Source organism: Oryctolagus cuniculus, chromosome 12 (genome assembly GCF_051225735.1).
Source record: "Oryctolagus cuniculus isolate XC-2025 breed Fujian yellow rabbit chromosome 12, ASM5122573v1, whole genome shotgun sequence".
In the NCBI taxonomy this organism is placed as follows: domain Eukaryota; kingdom Metazoa; phylum Chordata; class Mammalia; order Lagomorpha; family Leporidae; genus Oryctolagus; species Oryctolagus cuniculus.
Window position 1 is genome coordinate 439,465 of NC_142878.1, and position 18,094 is coordinate 457,558.

An 18,094-nucleotide genomic window follows, 5' to 3' on the forward strand; every position below is an offset into this window, starting at 1 on the left:
AAAGCCTGTTACGGGAAGAAAAGAAGCATGGGTTCCGAGTGCATGCCAGGGCGAGGCGGTGTGCCAGGAGGCAGGAAGCGGTACCCCACAGCCAGCGGCCCAGGCACATCTGGGGCGCCCTGCTCACACGCGCAGCTGGGATGAAGGTGGATCGGAAGTTCGTTTTCTTAAGGCAGCACCATAATTCCTTCTGGCGTGATCTGCAGGCCTAATTGACGTGGTGATGCATGGACCCAGCGGCAGGGATGGGGTTGGGCCGGCTCTTGGCTTCTGCCCATCTGGGCCGTGACCACCTTGAGAGCTCTGAGAGAAGTCGCCACGCAGCCGTGCCAACAGCACTACTGCCACACTACTTCTGGCTTCTTTGTAGCTGCTTTTAATTCATAAAGCTGCAGCCCTGTATTGTCACGACCTTATCCAGCCTGGGGACGAGAAATGTGAAAACAGAGCCTGGAGATCCCCTGGCTCGTTGCTCGTGCCCAGGCTCTGCCTTAAGCCTCCACGAACTTGGAGGCCTAAGGCAGCATGCAGGTCTTCTCCCCAGAATTCTGAACCCCCGTGCCAGCAGTGGAGCCGGCAGTGGAGCCGACAGCGGTACCGGCAGTGGAGCCGGCAGTGGAGCCGGCAGTGGTACCGATAGTGGAGCTGGCAGTGGTGCCGGCAGTGGTACCAACAGTGGTGCCGGCAGTGGAGCTGACAGTGGTGCCAGCAGTGGTGCCAGCAGTGGTACTGGCAGTGGTGCCGGCAGTGGTACCAGCAGTGGAGCCGGCAGTGGTACTGGCAGTGGTGCCGGCAGTGGAGCCGACAGTGGTACTGGCAGTGGAGCCGGCAGTGGAGCCAACAGTACTGACAGTGGTGCCGGCAGTGGTGCTGGCAGTGGTGCTGGCAGTGGAGCCGGCAGTGGTACCAGCAGTGGTACCAGCAGTGGAGCCGGCAGTGGTACCAGCAGTGGTACCAGCAGTGGAGCCGGCAGTGGAGCCGGCAGTGGTACCGGCGGTGGAGCCAGCAGTGGTACCGGCAGTGGTACCGGCGGTGGAGCCAGCAGTGGTACCAGCAGTGGTACCGGCGGTGGAGCCAGCAGTGGTACCGGCGGTGGAGCCAGCAGTGGTACCAGCAGTGGTGCTGGCAGTGGAGCCAACAGTGGTACTGGCAGTGGTACCAGCAGTGGTGCTGGCAGGGCTGAGCTCCCTCTGGAGGCTCCGGGAAGGACTCTTCCTGCCTCTCGGCTCCTGGTGGCTCCTGGCACCCGTGGCTTGTGGCTGTGTCACTCCAGTGTCTACCTGGGTCCCTGTGGCCGACAGCCCTGTCTCCTGTGCTGTGTTTGGCCCCTTTGGGTGTCCTTGGCCCTGTGACAGAAGGGCTGCTCTTGCTGATGAGGCCCCGCCCATTTCCCCTGCGTGGCCCCAGGGCTGCTCTAGGTGTGTGTGTTGGGGGTGGGGCAGGGAGAGGAGCAGTCAGCAGCAGTGGGAGGGGGATCCGCGCTCCCCACTCCAGTCATGGCCGTGGCTGCTCTGCCGAGTGCCTGTGACCTGCCTGGGTGGGGCCGGGTTACTGCTGAGGGCCCCAGGGCCCCGCGTGGCCATCGTGGGCAAGGACTGGTGTTGGCTTGTGCTGGTCCTTGGCGGCTGCCACCCCGTTGTGACTGGAGGTGGGGGCCGTGCGGCAGCTGTCCCTGGAGCTCTGGCTGGAGGCTCCGCTGCCCGCGTCCACAGAGGTGCAGTGCCCCTCTCCTGCACTCCTTCCTGAGGGGGCCACCACACCCCTTCCTGCACCCTTCTCCTGCACCCCCTCCTGAGGGGGCCACCACACCCCTTCCTGCCTGTGCCCGACCCTTCTCCTGCCTCCTCTGTCATCCCCTCCTCTGCCCTCTCCCTCCGCCGCCCTGTTTCTTGGCTGCCCCAGGCCAATGCCTGCCGTCCCTGTTCCTAGTGTCCCGTGTCTTCCGCTCCCAGTGAGGCCCGTGCTTGCTGCCCTTGATTCCCGCTGCCCTCGCCACCCCCACTCGGTGCCTGGTGCCACACTCTTCTGTGTGGCGCTGCGGGTCTCCTTTCCATACCAGCCCCACTGCCAGTTCCCCACGGAGGGCCAGGCTACAAAGCGCCAGTTCCTCTCCTCAGGTCCTCATTCCCTGAAAGCTAAGGCATGCTCACCTGCTTTGGAATCGCCAGTTGTCAAAACCCTGGGTCTCAGCCCCGCCCTCGGTGCCGCTGGACTCACCCTGCAAGTCCTGAGGGAAGTGCACTCCCCGTGATCAAGGACTGGACTTGCTGGGTGCCGGTCGCTTTGTGCGATTGGACTGCTCCTGGCTGTGCGTCCTGCCCAGTAGCCCCGTTGGGAGGGAGCTGACTTGCTCCAACTCCCAGGAGACCTCAGTGCAGAAAGGGTGCCTAGGCCTCTCCCCGCAGAGCTCCCGCCAGGCGGGGTGCCCTGGGGCGGGCCCGTCTCATCTGTCTGAACAGCACGAGCCCACGGCGGACACCGACAGGTGCTTAGTGGGGATGTGGTGAGTTCTGAAGGAGTCCAGCTGGTCCCAGGGTGGGCGTCCAGTGTGTCTGGAAACAGCCACCCACCCACGCCCCAGGGAGAAGCTCTCTCCTTTCTTTCTCTTTCATTCAGCAACGGTTGTGTGCTGGGCTCAGTTAAAGGACAAAATGGGCAAAATAGGCAGTGTCTCTGACCTCACAGGATCTTTGGGGTACAGCTAAACAAATTAAAAAAATCTTTTAAAAATGATTTTATTTATTTATTTGAGAGGTAGAGTTATAGACAGTGAGAGGGAGAGACAGAGAGAGAGGTCTTGGTTCACTTGGTTCACTCTCCAAGTGGCTGCAACACCCAGAGCTGTGCCGATCTGAAGCCAGGAGCCAGGAGCTTCTTCCAGGTCTCCTACGCGGGTGCTTTCCCAGGCCATAGCAGAGAGCTGGATTGGAAGTGGGGTCAGTGTGGCTGCAGGGGCGTGGCTGGGTGGCCGTGGGGGTCAGTGTGGCTGCAGGGGGCAGGGCCAGGGTGCAGGGGGCAGGCCAGGGTGCAGGGCTGAGGGCAGGAAGGCGATGGGGGCGTGTGGGCTCCACAGGCCTTCACTCCGGCTTCTTGGAGAGAGGAAGCCACAGAGGTGGACCATGGCTGTTGCGTTTGAAAAGATCTCTTTGCCAGCTGAGTTCTGTGGGTGGGTCTTTTATTTAATTTATCTATTTAAGTTATCCAAGTGTCGTATGTCCCTTTATACCGATTTAGGATTGGTTTTTAACTGGGTTTGTTAGTTTTGGAGCTGAAGAGTTCATGGACTTACAGGCCCCCTTGGGCTCCTTCTGCGATCTGCAGCTCCTCTCCCGTAACCCTGAGGAGAACAGGCAGCCGGGGCCGCCCAGCCCTGGAGGGAGCGGCCTCTTGGTTCAGGGTCCCTTCCCCTCCGCCCACAGGAGGCTGGAGCGGAACTTCTTCAACTGCAGCTGTGACATCCGCTGGATGCAGCTGTGGCAGGAGCAGGGCGAGGCGCGGCTCAACAGCCAGGACCTGTACTGCGTGGGTGCCGACGGCACGCAGCTGCCGCTGTTCCGCATGAACATCAGCCAGTGTGGTGAGTGGGTGCCGCCGCCGGCCGTGGGGCTGCAGCGGGCAGGCTGGCCGCGTGGGCTCTGGGTTCCTGCGCCGGGAGTCCCTCGGCTGCGTTCCGGGCAGCTCAGGCCCGGGCCCGGGGGCAGACGTTCGAGACTGGAGCCTGAGGCTGGACCCTGGAATCTGTCTCTAGGGAGCGCCCCGTGGCACCTGAAGCTCCTGAGAACGGGAGCCCAGGGAGAGAGGCTGGGCAGGACAGCTGCCCTGCCCTACCCTGCATGGACAGGGGGCCGGCTGTGTGGGCTTCGTTCTGACCCCTGACGCTGCTGGGGAGGGACTGCGGGTTCCCAGGAGCTCGGGCGGTGGCACTGGAGCCGCCGGCCCGAGCTGTGCCGACACAATGCCCTTTGTCTTCCCACCTGCCCCGGCCCCTCCCGCGCCCAGACCTTCCTGAGATCAGTGTGAGCCACGTCAACCTGACAGTCCGGGAGGGGGACAATGCTGTCGTGACCTGCAACGGCTCTGGATCGCCCCTGCCTGACGTGGACTGGATCGTCACCGGCCTCCAGTCCATCAACACCCACCAGGTGGGCACGTGGACTCGGCCCGGCAGGGGCTTAGTCTGCATGGAGGGAGCCGTTGGGGTCGCCACAGAGTGTGCAGCACTGTGTCCAGCTGCTCTGACCTCAGGCAGTCTCCTCAGCCTTCCCCAGCCAGAGCGTCCATGGTGAGCCCCTCCCTTCCAGGGCTACCGGAGCACCGCCTCCGCCACCGCCCAGGAGGAACCCGGCCTGGTCTGTGTGCAGTTCCGGGAAGACCTCTGGCTGTTCCTTTTGATCCCTACAGGTGCTGGGGTGGGTGGGGGCAGCCCTGACTGAGTGTCCACTGGGGTTTCAGACAAACCTGAACTGGACCAACGTGCACGCCATTAACTTGACGCTGGTGAACGTGACCAGCGAGGACAATGGCTTCACGCTGACCTGCATCGCCGAGAACGTGGTGGGCATGAGCAACGCCAGCGTCGCCCTCTCTGTGCACTGTGAGTGCTCGCTGGCCGGCGTGGCTCGGGGCAGGGGCTGGGCGTGGGGGCTGGAGGGCAGCAGTGTTGCCGGGGCTGAGCGCAGCAGCGGCCTGGCTCACGATGGGCAGAACCCCCAGAGGGGTGTTCCTGGGCCTCTGACTCCCACGACGTCCTCGGGACACTGATGGACTGGCCCTTCCTGCCTGAGAGGGGCCCCTTCGGCTAAGGCGGGTCCAGGAAGCTGGGAGGAGGAGCCTCTTCCCCTTGTGGGGGCTGGGGGTACCTTGGCCCCTTCAGAGCCGGGTGGGAGGGTGGGGCTCCTGGCAGGCGGCGCTGGGGCCTCAGCTGCTTCTGCCCCCAGACCCCCCGCGCGTGGTGAGCCTGGAGGAGCCCGAGCTGCGCCTGGAGCACTGCATCGAGTTCGTGGTGCGCGGCAACCCCCCGCCCACGCTGCACTGGCTGCACAATGGGCAGCCGCTGCGCGAGTCCAAGATCATCCACGTGGACTACTACCAGGAGGGCGAGGTCTCCGAGGGCTGCCTGCTCTTCAACAAGCCCACGCACTACAACAACGGCAACTACACGCTCATCGCCAAGAACCTGCTGGGCACCGCCAACCAGACCATCAGCGGCCACTTCCTCAAGGAGCCCTTCCCAGGTGAGGTGGAGAGCAGGAGCGGCTCCCGCCCCCGGTGACCAGGGCCCCGCTTCCCGTAGGCCAGGACAGCGTCTCCTCCTCCCTGGCGGCCACAGGAGAACCCCCGGCCCCACTCAGCAGGGCAGGAGAGGGCACGTGGGCAGAGGGGCACACAGAGGGACTGCAGAGTTGGAATCCCAACCCTCCCTTTCCTTGTTGGGAGACCCTGGGCCTCAGTGTCCTGGTCTGTGAACTGCTCCCACGAGGGTCTTGTGGCTTCTGGCCGACGTGAGGTATGTGAAACACGTGTCACAGGCTGTGGGCCCTTCTCCTTGGGGGCTTGGGGGCTCGGTGCAGGCAGAGGCCTCAGGGCTGTGGCTCTCTCCTGCCTGGGCCTGTAGGGAGCAAGCAGCAGCCACGGATGCCTCAGCGATGCTCAGCTGAGCAGACCACGGCTTGAAGCTGACCTGGAAGGGTTTGGCAAGGTTGAGTTTAGAGCAGTGAACTGTCCTGTCTGGGCCAGGACGTGTCAGATCCATTGCCACTGCTGGGGGAGGAGACACCAGGAGTTAGTGACAGTGGCTGCAGGGCCTGTCAGTGGCTCTGTGACGGACAGGTCTCTGTCCACGGGGCTGTGTGCCTTTGCCGCATCCATCCGTCTTCTTACGTGGAGCACGCAGTTACGTGCAGAGAGGTTTACTTCACTCACAGTCCTGGAGGCTCAAGGTCATGGTGCTGGCCCTGTCAGGACCTCAGGGTGGACAGTGTCACCATGGCAGGAGCACATGTGGGAGGAGAGGTCACATCTCCAAGAGGAAGCCTGGGAGGCACCAGGGTCCTAGGATCCCTGACCTATGGACGTCCCACTGGATCCACCCCCCTCACAGCACCGCCCATAAGGAGCAAGCACCAGCCCAGGGTCCTCGGGAGATGTGTGCAAGAGGTACCCAGGCCAGTGTGCTTGCTGACCTTGGTGATTTGTGCTGGGGACAGACTGGGCAGGGGAAGCCTGAGACTGATAGGATGCACACATGTGCACACACTGAAGACTGAGGGCACATGTGTGTGCATGTGCTGAAGACTGATAGGATGCACACGTGTGCACACGCTGAAGCCTGAGGACGCATGCATGGGCACGAGCTGAAGACTGATAGGATGCACACACTGAAGCCTGAGGACACATGTGTGTGCATGCGCTGAAGACTGATAGGATGCACGTGTGTGCACATGCTGAAGACTGAGGATGCACACGTGTGCACATGCTGAAGACTGATCAGATGCACATGTGTGCACATGCTGAAGACTAATAGGACGCACGTGTGTGCACATGCTGAAGACTGAGGATGCACACGTGTGCACATGCTGAAGACTGATAGGACGCACGTGTGTGCACATGCTGAAGCCTGATCGGATGCACATGTGTGTGCACGCATTGAAGACTGATAGGACACATGTGTGTGCACGTGCGTGGTCTGTGTGAAGGCTACTGCACAACTGTAATACCAGGGCTTCTGTGTCTCTGTGCTGGGGGGCTTGGTCTCGGGGCTCAAACGCAGGCTGCACCCAGGGCTGCATGAAGCTCATTTCTTCCACTGAAGTCTGGGGGATGAAGAGCCTCCCCGGGGTGGGGGAGACCGGCACCCCGTGTGCCTGGCCAGAAGCCTCGGGACCCCTCCCGTCGGGCCCCGCTGGGTGCTGTTTAGGCAAGTTAGAGTGTCCTGGCCGTGGCCTCTGGGTGCTGAGCTTTGCTTGGTTGGACTGCAAAGCCAGGCCAGGCCGTGCTGACATAAAGACGGCCCCTCAGGGGAGGTCCTGAGAGCTGGGGAGGCAGAAGCAGGTGTGGGGTGGGAAGAAGCCCTGTGCCTCCTGCAGCCCCCGACCCCTCCTCTGTCCTCTGCGGTGTGGCAGCTCCATGCCGGTCAGTGGGTCTCCGTGATGAGCTGTCAGTGCCCCTTAGGCCGCAGGTGCTCCAGGTGGGGTCCCCAGACCAGAGTCCTCGGGAGCAGCTCAATGCTCCAGCCCCACTCAGACCAGTGGAGGCCGAGTGCTGGGGTGGGGTCTGGGAGCTGGGCTTTAGGGGGACCCTGCCCCTTTGCACTCTGCTTCCAGGGCACTTGGTGGGAGGGAGGGAGGGCAGAGCTGCAGAGCAGCTGGGGGCCTGGTTCGTGGCTGCCAGGGCCCCAGTGGCGACTGCCTGACTGCTCTCACTTCACACCCGAGAGGAGCCACGTGGGAGGACGAAGGGTGATTTCGGCTCACGGTTTGGAGGCTCGTGGTCCAAGCTCAGTGGCCCCATTAGTCTGGCGTCTGCTGGAGCTGAGCCGAGGATGACCCCAGGGCTCGTCAGGGAGAGAGACGGGGAGCAGGGGGGCTGGGCTTCCCCACCCTCTCATGAGGGGCAAGCCCCCCACAACCTAAAGGCCAAACACCCCAATGAGATGCAGGCTCCTCACCTCACCCCTCAGCCGGTCCTGTCCTGTGCAGCACTGGCTCACTGAGCCTGTGTCAGACGGACAGCAGCGGGTGGCAGAGAAGGGGCCCTGCGACAGAGTCCTTGTGCCCAGGAGGCCGCGGAGCCCAGTGTCCCAGTGCTCACTCCTGGTGACGTGTTTGGCAGGAACACTGCAGCAGGGGACTTTATCATCTGCCCACGGTCCTGCCGCACTTCTGCACTGCACTGATGGTTCCCTTTTGAAGTGAATGAGAAGAGTGCATTAAGACGTCTTCTCATTCATTTAATCCACTGCCCAAATGCCTGCAATGGCCTGGGCTGGCCCGGGCCAGGGCTGGGAGCCAGGAACTCCTTCCTGGTCTCCGCATGATTGGCAGGGAGCCATTGCCTGCTGAGCCTGGACATGCATCAGTAGGAAGTTGCACTTGGGAGTGGAGCTGGGACTTGGCGAACGTCTTGAGTGCCAGGCCAGGCCCACAATCCAGTGAGCACAGTGTCTTCAACCGGCCTGAGTGGCTTGTTTCTCACCGTTCTTCCACGTCTCACTGCTGATGCTTGCTTGCAAGCTTCTCCTGTGCAGGGAACATTCCCTGGCCCTGTCCAGGTAACCACGTACTGTTTGCTGGGGCAGCCAGAGTGAAGCCCCAGACTGGGCCTTCAGCCACAAACTTCCACGGGCTCGCCGCTTGGAAGCTGAAGTCTGAGGCCACGGTGTGGGCAGGGCTGGGTCCTTCTGAGGCCTCGCCCTCGGTGGGCACGTGCTGGCTCTCCCTGTGTCTCCACGTGCTCACCCCTCTGTGTGTGTCTGTGTCCAGATGTCCTCTGCTTCTGGGACAGCAGCCCACGGCCTTAGGAAGCACGCCGTGGCCTCACCTTGGGTGTCTCCAGATGCAGTTACCTTCCTGGGTGCTGGAGTTAGCGGACACGGATCAGGGAGTGACAGTCTGTGATGGGTGCTCTTTCGTGGCTCCGATCGTCCCACGTTGGCCTGGGCCCCTCTCTGTCAGCTCTGGTGCCCTTCCTCAGGCCCCCGCAGCTGCTGGTCCCCAGGCTGTCCCTGCCCCTGCCCCAGCCCTGACAGCACCATCTCCCCAAGGAGTCCTCACTGTCTCCACTGGGCGGTGCCAGCTGCGCCCTTGGGGGGAGTCTGGGGGTGAGCAGGGGAGCCGGGCTTGTATTTGGATCCAGCTCTAATCCCTTCTTATTAAAAAAGTTTTAAATTTAAATTTATTAATTTTTAAATTTTAAAACAAGTTTGATTGACATGCAATGTTTGCACATTCTTACGGGACACATCTAAACATGTACTCATTGAAATGTACTCACACAGCAGTCAGATTGGGCAACCGGCCTTTCTGTTTCCCTCTCTCGTGTGTCGGGGCTGCAGCTTCCCTCTCCTATGTCCTTGTCCGGTGAACGGCAGTCACCCCACTGTTCTGCGGACACTGCCGCCTGCTCCTGTGCAGTGTTTGTTTATTTTTTTTTTTAGAGATTTATTTACTTATTTATTTGAAAGAGCTACAGATAGATAAGGAGAGAGAGAGAGAGAGAGACAGGGAGAGACAGAGAGAGACAGGGAAAGACAGGGAGAGATAGGGAGAGACAGAGAGAGAGAGGGAGAGACAGAGAGAGACAGGGAGAGACAGGGAGAGAGAGGGAGAGACAGGGAGAGACGGGGAGAGAGAGACAGGGAGAGACAGAGAGACAGGGAGAGATAGGGAGAGACAGAGAGAGACAGGGAGAGACAGAGAGAGACAGGGAGAGACAGGGAGAGAGAGGGAGAGACAGGGAGAGACGGGGAGAGAGAGACAGGGAGAGACAGAGAGACAGGGAGAGACAGGGAGAGACAAGGAGAGAGACAGGGAGAGACAGGGAGAGAGACAGGGAGAGAGAGAGACAGGGAGAGACAGGGAGAGAGAGGGAGAGACAGGGAGAGACGGGGAGAGAGAGACAGGGAGAGACAGGGAGAGACAGAGAAACAGGGAGAGACAGAGAGACAGGGAGAGACAGGGAGAGACAAGGAGAGAGACAGGGAGAGACAGGGAGAGAGAGAGACAGGGAGAGACAGGGAGAAACAGGGAAAGAGACAGGGAGAGACAGGGAGACAGAGAGACAGGGAGAGACAGAGAGACAGGGAGAGACAAGGAGAGAGAGAGACAGGGAGAGACAGAGAGAAACAGGGAGAGACAGAGAGACAGGGAGAGACAGGGAGAGACAAGGAGAGAGACAGGGAGAGACAGGGAGAGAGACAGGGAGAGGCAGGGAGAGACAGGGAGAGAGACTGGGAGAGACAGGGAGAGACAGGGAGACAGAGAGACAGGGAGAGACAGAGAGACAGAGAGACAGGGAGAGACAGAGAGACAGGGAGAGACAGGGAGAGACAAGGAGAGAGAGACAGGGAGAGACAGGGAGAGTCAGGGAGAGACAGGGAGAGACAGGGAGAGAGGGAGAGTCAGGGAGAGGCAAGGAGACAGAGAGACAGGGAGAGACAGGGAGAGACAGGGAGAGACAGGGAGAGATAGGAAGAGAGGTCTTCCATCTGCTGGTCACTTCCTACGTGCTTGCATCAGCCAGGGCTGGGCCAGACAGAAGCCAGGAGCAGGAGCTGCTTCCACTCTTGCACGTGGGTGCAGGGGTCCAAGCACTGAGCTGTCTTCCACTGCTTTTCCCAGGCCATGAGCAGGGAGCTGGATGGAAGTGGAGCAGCCAGGACATGAACTGGCACCCAATGGGATGCCGGCGTCGCAGGTGGCAACTTTGCCTCAGTGCCTGCCCTCTCTAGGGTGGTTAATGCACTGCTGTGAACCCCCCAGTGCTGTGGACACTGGGACCTACTGCACCTGACTGTGTGTTGGCTCCCATCTCCCATTCTCCTTCTGCCCTTCCGAGCCAGTGGTAACTGCCATTCTAAGTTCAGGTTAAATATTTGTCTTAAAACTTCCACAGAAGAGATAGAACATGTGGTGTGTGTCTCTCTGACTTGTTTCACTTAACACAGTGATCTCCAGCTCCATTGATTTTGCTGTGCATGTCAGATTTTATTTTCCTGTGGCCACAACTCTGTTGTGTATGTTCACCACGTTTTCCTTATCTGCTCAGCCGTGGCGGGCACCTGGGCTGATTCCGTATCCTCACTGTTGCGAGTTGTCCGGAATGAACCTGGAAGTGCGGGCGTCGTGCAGGGGCTGACTTCATTCCCTGTGACTCCATCTGGAGTCATGTGGTAGGGCTGTGGTCTCCTCTCCGCTTCCCGAGGAGCCTCCAGAGCGGCTGCACGTCCACGTCCACGTCCACGTCCCCACCGACAGTGAATCAGGGCTCCCTCCCCCACATTCTCACGGCACCTGCACGTCCACGTCCCCACCGACAGCGAATGTCCACCGACAGCGAATGTCCACATGTCCACTGACAGTGAATCAGGGCTCCCTCCCTCACATTCTCACGGCACCTGCACGTCCACCTCCCCACCGACAGTGGATGTCCACCGACAGCGAATCAGGGTGAATCACGACAGTGAATCACGGTGTTTTTGACACCATTGTCAAATACTGGTTGGATGCAGATGTATGGATTGTTTTCTAGGGTCTCTGCTCTGTTGCTCCGGGTCTGTTTTTGTGCCAGCGCCATGCTGTTCTGATTCCAGTAGCTCTGTCGTGTGACTTGAAATCTGGTTCTGTGATGCTTCAGCTCGGCCCATTTTGGTGACTGCTGTGGGTATTCAGGCTCTTTCTTGCTTCCATGGATTTTTGTTTTCTTAGTTCTCTGAAGAAATTCATTGTTTTTTTGATGGAGATTTTGTTGAATCTGTAAATAGCTTTGGGTGACATGGGACATTTCAATAATGTTGGTTCTTCCAATCCGTGAACATGAAAATTCTTTCCATTTTTTGAATCTTCAATCACCTTCACTAGTATTTTGTAATTTTCATTGTAGAGGTCTTTCATTTCTGGTTAAATTTATTCTAATGTGTTTTATTTGCTTCCTTTTGGTAGCTATTATGATGAGATTGCTCTTACAGGTTTTCTTGGTGAGTTCATTATTAGCTGGAAATGTAACTAAATTGACTGAATTTGCCCAAGTTCTGATGGTCTCTGGGTGGTGTCCTGAGTTCTGATGGTCTCTGGTTGGTGTCTGTCGCTCCCCCTCTTCGTGGAGGAGCAACACAGGACCCTGCGCTGTTCTTTCGTCTGCTCGGCCCTCCCCGGGTTTGCTGCTGGTTCTTCCCGGGTTGGCTACTATCCCTTCCACCTCCGTGGAAGGGCAGTTCCCCCTGGCCACATTCCCCACTTCCGCAGGGGAGCGGCACACCGCCGGCCGGCTTTCTCGGGGGCTGCACGGGTTCCCTTAGATGTTCCCCATAGATGTTCCCGGTGCATGCCGTCTCTCTCCTCCTTTATAGTCCTCCTCCGCCAATCCCAACTCGGCTGCCCACACGCCGAGTACGCTGCTCTCCAATCAGGAGCAAGTCCTACAGTTTATTGGTTGAACTGGAGGCAGCTGTGCGGAAGCTGTTTACTTCTCTCCCAGCGCCATATTGTGGGAGAGCAGATGCATAGAATAAGTCTTAATTCCAGTAACAGTCTAGTCCGGGCTGCTCCCCACAGATCCCCCTTTCTTTTTATTTTTGGCGTTGATACGCGCCTGTCTTCGGTGTCCCGCGGCACACACTCTGCTCTACTTGCTAGAGTTGCCACAGGCTCTTACAAGTCCTATCAATCAGGAAAACCGAATCCGGGTCCTCTCTTCGCCATGTTGTGAGGAGGTTTTTAGGCGCTGATGCGTGCCTGTGTTCGGTGCCCTGCAGCGCATGCTCTGGTCGAGCCTGCAGGGGCTTACAAGCTCTATCAGGCAAACCGAATCCAAGCCTTCTCATTGCCTTTTTGTGGGGAGGCCTTACTGATGTTAATTCGTGCCTGTCTTCGGTGACCTGCGGCGCATAAGCTGCTAGCCACCGCAGGTGCTCATCGTGCTCATCGCCTCACTTAATCAGGCAGACCGAATGCAAGCTTTCTCATTGCCATGTTGAGGGGAGGCCTTATTTTTCTCTATTTCTCCATCTCCGGGCATTCCTATTTCTCCCATTTTACTTCTATCTTCCAGCATTCCTATTTCTCTCACTTTACTTCTAAAACTTCTGTTTCTCTTATCCCTGCAGCTTCCCGGTGCCTCGCCCTGCCGGCAGGCTCCGCCCCGAGGCTATTTCTCCGCGGCTTTCCCGCCGAGCCGCTTCAGCCCGCGTTTCTCATCTGCGCGGCTTCCCGGCTTTGCGCGGCTTGGCTTCGCGCGCTCCGCGGTCTCCACGCCCTTCGCGTCTGCACCACGGCCTACGCCAGCCCCGTTCCCTATCTATTCACGCCCCGTGCTCTCTCTGCACGCGGCGGCTTCCGCGAGTAACACAGCGTAGCTCACGTGTCCGCCACTAGCATTCAATCTAAGTTCCCCGGGCTAGCCTGGCGAATTCAACCCAGCGTACGTCTCCGCCCCACGGTTTGGCTTCCCGTCCTTTGCTCCCCGGGCTAATCAGACGGATCCCAATCTGGCTTACGTCTCAGCTTCTGGTTTCAACTTTTCGCCCCCTATTCCCGGGCTAACTTGAGAATCCCAAAGTGGCTTTCGTGTCCGCCTTGGCCTGCCCCCCGCGGCTTCAATTTCCCTAACATTTTTCTCTACCCGGTATGTTTCCCCAAGCTTTCCTCCAACAATACTCCTCCCTCATTTCTCCTGGCCTCTCCCCACAGTCCGCGTCCGAGTCTGTTTGTTCTAGCTTTCACTTTCGCTTTCGCCCTTAGAGATTTCTCCCAGCTTCCCCCCGTAGTCCGTATCCGAGTCTATGCCTAGGCTTTCAATAGCTTCTTCCGGCACCCTTTTCGTCCGGCTTTTCCCTAGGCTGTTTGCTAGTCTCTCTCTCCGATATTTTCCCAATTCTTCCCGTTTCTTCCCGTTTCTTCCCTCCTAAGTTTGCTATCCGTCCTAGGTTTCCTATCCGAGTCACGGCACCATTATGTCGCTCCCCCTCTTCGTGGAGGAGCAACACTAAGCCCTGCCTAGGCTTCATATCCGAGTCACGGCACCATTATGTCGCTCCCCCTCTTCGTGGAGGAGCAACACAGGACCCTGCGCTGTTCTTTCGTCTGCTCGGCCCTCCCCGGGTTTGCTGCTGGTTCTTCCCGGGTTGGCTACTATCCCTTCCACCTTCGTGGAAGGGCAGTTCCCCCTGGCCACATTCCCCACTTCCGCAGGGGAGCGGCACACCGCCGGCCGGCTTTCTCGGGGGCTGCACGGGTTCCCTTAGATGTTCCCCATAGATGTTCCCGGTGCATGCCGTCTCTCTCCTCCTTTATAGTCCTCCTCCGCCAATCCCAACTCGGCTGCCCACACGCCGAGTACGCTGCTCTCCAATCAGGAGCAAGTCCTACAGTTTATTGGTTGAACTGGAGGCAGCTGTGCGGAAGCTGTTTACTTCTCTCCCAGCGCCATATTGTGGGAGAGCAGATGCATAGAATAAGTCTTAATTCCAGTAACAGTCTAGTCCGGGCTGCTCCCCACAGGTGTCCTGAGTTCTGATGGTCTCTTGGTGTGTCCTGAGTTCTGATGGTCTCTGGGTGTTCTGAGTTCTGATGGTCTCTTGGTGTGTCCTGAGTTCTGATGGTCTCTGGGTATCCTGAGTTCTGATGGTCTCTGGGTGTCCGGAGTTCTGATGGTCTCTGGGTGGTATCCTGAGTTCTGATGGCCTATGGATGTCCCGAGTTCTGATGGTCTCTGGTTGGTGTCCCGAGTTCTGATGGTCTCTGGGTATCCCAAGTTCTGATGGTCTCTGGGTGTCCCGAGTTCTGATGGTATCTAGGTGGTATCCTGAGTTCTGATGGTCTCTGGGTGTGTCCCAAGTTCTGATGGTCATTGTGGTGTCCTGAGTTCCAAATGTGTAGAATCTTGTTGTCTGCAGACAGGGATAATTTGACTTCCTCTGTATTTGTACGATTTTTAGTTCTTTTTCTTGCATAATGGCTTTGTCAAAACTTCTGGTATTGCATTGAATAAGAGTAGTGAGAGTGCTCATTCTTGCCTGTTCTAGACCTTGGTGGAAATGCTTGTAGCTTCTCACCATTCGGCATGGTGGTGGCTGTGGGTTTATCACGTAAAGCCTTTAGTGTGATGAGGCTTGTTCCTGGTCCACCTGATTTGCTCCGGGTGTAAGCAGAATGGATGGTGCGCTTCCTGGGAGGTCTTTTCTGCAGCTGTTGGGATGCTCGCGTGACTTTGTCCTTCATTCTGCTGTGGGATACGTCTCATTTACTGATCTGTGATGTGGAGATCTGTGATCTGGATGCGTTCTTAGGGTAGATTCCAGTGATATGTCGCTGGATTTGATTGCTGGTGTTTGTTGGGAATTCTTGCATCTCTGTTTGTCAGGGGTATTGGTCTCTAGTTTTGTTTGTGTCGGTGTTGTGGCCTTGTCTGGTTTCAGAAGCAAGCTAAGGCTGTCCTCATGGAATGAGTTTGGCTGAGTTCCTTCCCGTCTGATATTTTAGGATAGTTGAAGAATTTATGTTAGTTCTTGCTTCAAAGTCTGGTTGAGGAGCAGGCATCAGGCACAGCTATGAAGACATTGCCTGGGTGCCTGTGCCCTGTGTAGGAGAGCCTGAGTTCGCCTGACTTGCACTCCCTGGCAGACAGCAGGGGATGGCTCCAGCAGTCGGGCCCCTGCCACCACATGGGACACGCTCCAGCCTTGGCTGTGGTGTGTATTTGGAGAGTGAGCAGGGATGGGAGTTCTGTCTGTCTCTGTGTCTCCATCTCTCTGTACCTCTACCTTTCGAATAAAAATGAATAAATAAATAGTTTGACCTAACTTAGCAGTGAAGCCTTCTGGTCCTAGGCATTTCATTCTTGGGAAGCTTATTACTGATTCAGGCTCATTCATCATTATCAGTTTGTTCAGATTGTCTACCTCTTCATGATGCCACTTCTGTAAGTTATATATAACCAGAAATGTATCCATTTCTTCTAGGCTTTCAATTTTATTGGCATGTAGTTATTTATAACAGTCCCTAATGATCCTTTGTCTTTCTATGATATCAGTATAATATCTCCTTTTCATCTCTGACTATTTTATTTTATTTTATTTTTTGACAGGCAGAGTGGACAGTGAGAGAGAGAGACAGAGAGAAAGGTCTTCCTTTTGCCATTGGTTTACCCTCCAATGGCCGCCGCGGCCGGCGCGCTGCGGCTGGCGCACCGCGCTGATCAGATGGCAGGAGCCAGGTACTTATCCTGGTCTCCCATGGGGTGCAGGGCCCAAGTACTTGGGCCATCCTCCACTGCACTCCCTGGCCACAGCAGAGAGCTGGCCTGGAAGAGGGGCAACTGGGACAGAATCCGGTGCCCCGACCGGGACTAGAACCCGATGTGCCGGCGCCGCAAGGTGGAAGATTAGCCTAGTGAGCCGCGGTGCTGGCCATCTCTGACTGTTTTAAAAGATGTATTTATTTGAGAGGTAAATTTACAGACAGAGAGAGGGAGAGACAGAGAGAAAGGTCTTCCATCTGCTGGCAATGGCTGGAGATGGGCCAGTCAGAAGCCAGGAGCCAGGAGCTTCTTCTGGGTCCCCACTTGGATGCAGTGGCCCAAAGACTCAGATCATCTTTCTTTCCACTGCTTTCCCAGGCCATAGCAGGAGCTAAATCAGAAGTGGAGCAGCCAGGACTGGAACTGGCAACCATAAGGGCTGCTGGTGTCGCAGGTGGCAGCTTTATCTGCTCCACCACACACCGGTCCCTTAGAACTGCTCTTGCTGTATCCTCCAAGTGTGGATAGATTGTGTTTCTGTTTTCGTTAGTTTCAAGGCATTTTTGAATTTTCTTCTTGATTTCTTCGGTGACCTGTCGTCCATTCAGAACCACATTGTTTGTATAACTTCTAGAGTTGGTTTTGTTGTTGATTCTAGTTTTATTCCACTGTGGTCAGAGCTGTTGCATGATGCATGATATGATTTTGATTCTTCGGAATCTGTGGCGACTTGTGGGCTAACACGGGGTCTTCCCTAGAGAATGTTCCGTGTGCCGGTGGACAGAATGCAGGCTCTTCAGCCGCTGGGTGAGGCTCTCCCTTGGTGGCCGCTGGGCTCGTGTGGCCTGCAGTGTAGTTTAACGCTGACTTCCCTGTGACTTTTGTCTGGGTGATCTGTCCGTTGATAGAAGTGGGGTGTTGAGTCCCACGCTGTTCTTGCATCGGAACCGGTCTCTTTCTTTACATCTAACTTTAATAAAATGGGGTGCCCCAATAGGTACAGTTACAGTGGTGTGATTTCCTGTCAGCTGACCCCTTGTCATCACCCAGGGGCCTTCTGGGTCTGTGCAGTCCCTGTCTTCATGTCTGCATTACCTGATATGAGGGTGGCTCCTCCTGCTCCCTGTCGGTGTCTGTCTGTGGGGACAACCTTTCCACCTTCCACCCTGCTTTCACTCTGTGTGTGTTCTCTGCAGAAGTGCTGTTGGCGCTTGTTTTTCATAGGTTGAGCCAGTCTGTGTATTTTAATTGGAATTTACCCATTTACATTCAAGGTTATTATGGATAAGCAATGACCCAGTCTTTTCGTTTTCAGAAGTTACCGCTGCTCATGTGAGTCTCCTGGTTCTCTTCCTGGAGGGTGTGTACGGCTGTGTGTCTTCACGGTGGTTCTTCTGCCTGCGGCTGTGTGTCTTCACGGTGGTTCTTCTGCTTCTGCATGTCCGACCCCCACACGCGGGTTTTGTGAGGCTGGTCTGGTGGTGATGAATTCCCTCACTTGTGCCCATGTTGGAAAGTCTGGGTCTTGCCTTTGTTTATGAAAAGTAAGTTGCTGGATTCAGTGTTCCTGGTTGACAGCTGTTGTCTTTGAGAGCTTGGGATGTAGCAGCCCTTTCCTGTGTGGCCTGTAAGGCTTCTGTGAACAGTCTGCTGTGAACGTCACAGGGTTCCTACAGACGAGGGCCTGGTGCTTCCTCTGTGTGTTCTCTTTGTGCTGTGCTGTTCTGGCTCAACTGTGACACAGTTTTTTGGCCCTGTTTGTAGGGTGCCTGTCCTGGTGCTGGGGGGCAGGTTTCCCAGTCCTCTTTGTGGGGTAACTGTTCTGGTGCCAGGATGCAGGTTTTCCCAGTCTTTGTGGGGTGCCTGTACTAGTGTTGGGGCACAGGTTTTCCAGTCCTCTTTGTGGGGTGCTTGTCCCGTAGGGGCTCAGGTTCCCAGTCTTCTTGGTGGGGTGCCTGCCCTGGTGCGGGGGGGCAGGTTTCCCAGTCCTCTTTGGCCCTGTTTGTGAGGTGCCTGTCCTGGTGCCGGGATGCAGGTTTTCCCAGTCTTTGTGGGGTGCCTGTACTAGTGTTGGGGCACAGGTTTTCCAGTCCTCTTTGTGGGGTGCCTGTCCCTTAGGGGCTCAGGTTCCCAGTCTTCTTGG

General features: G+C 57.2%; 1 protein-coding gene across 8 annotated transcripts in view; it reads left to right on the top strand.

Annotated features, from left to right (window-relative positions):
- The window catches only part of NTRK3 (neurotrophic receptor tyrosine kinase 3), a 269,188-nt gene that overhangs the window by 79,019 nt on the left and 172,075 nt on the right, over positions 1–18,094 (top strand). For all 8 annotated transcript variants that reach the window (XR_016218621.1, XM_070053298.2, XM_070053296.2 and 5 more), the window contains exons 6-9: positions 3,420–3,577; positions 4,000–4,142; positions 4,453–4,594; positions 4,938–5,234. Coding sequence is in view for 7 of the 8 variants with exons in the window: in XM_070053298.2 (XP_069909399.1) it covers positions 3,420–3,577; positions 4,000–4,142; positions 4,453–4,594; positions 4,938–5,234 (740 nt within the window). In the remaining variant the exon portion in view is untranslated. The remainder of the gene's footprint in view (positions 1–3,419; positions 3,578–3,999; positions 4,143–4,452; positions 4,595–4,937; positions 5,235–18,094) is intronic.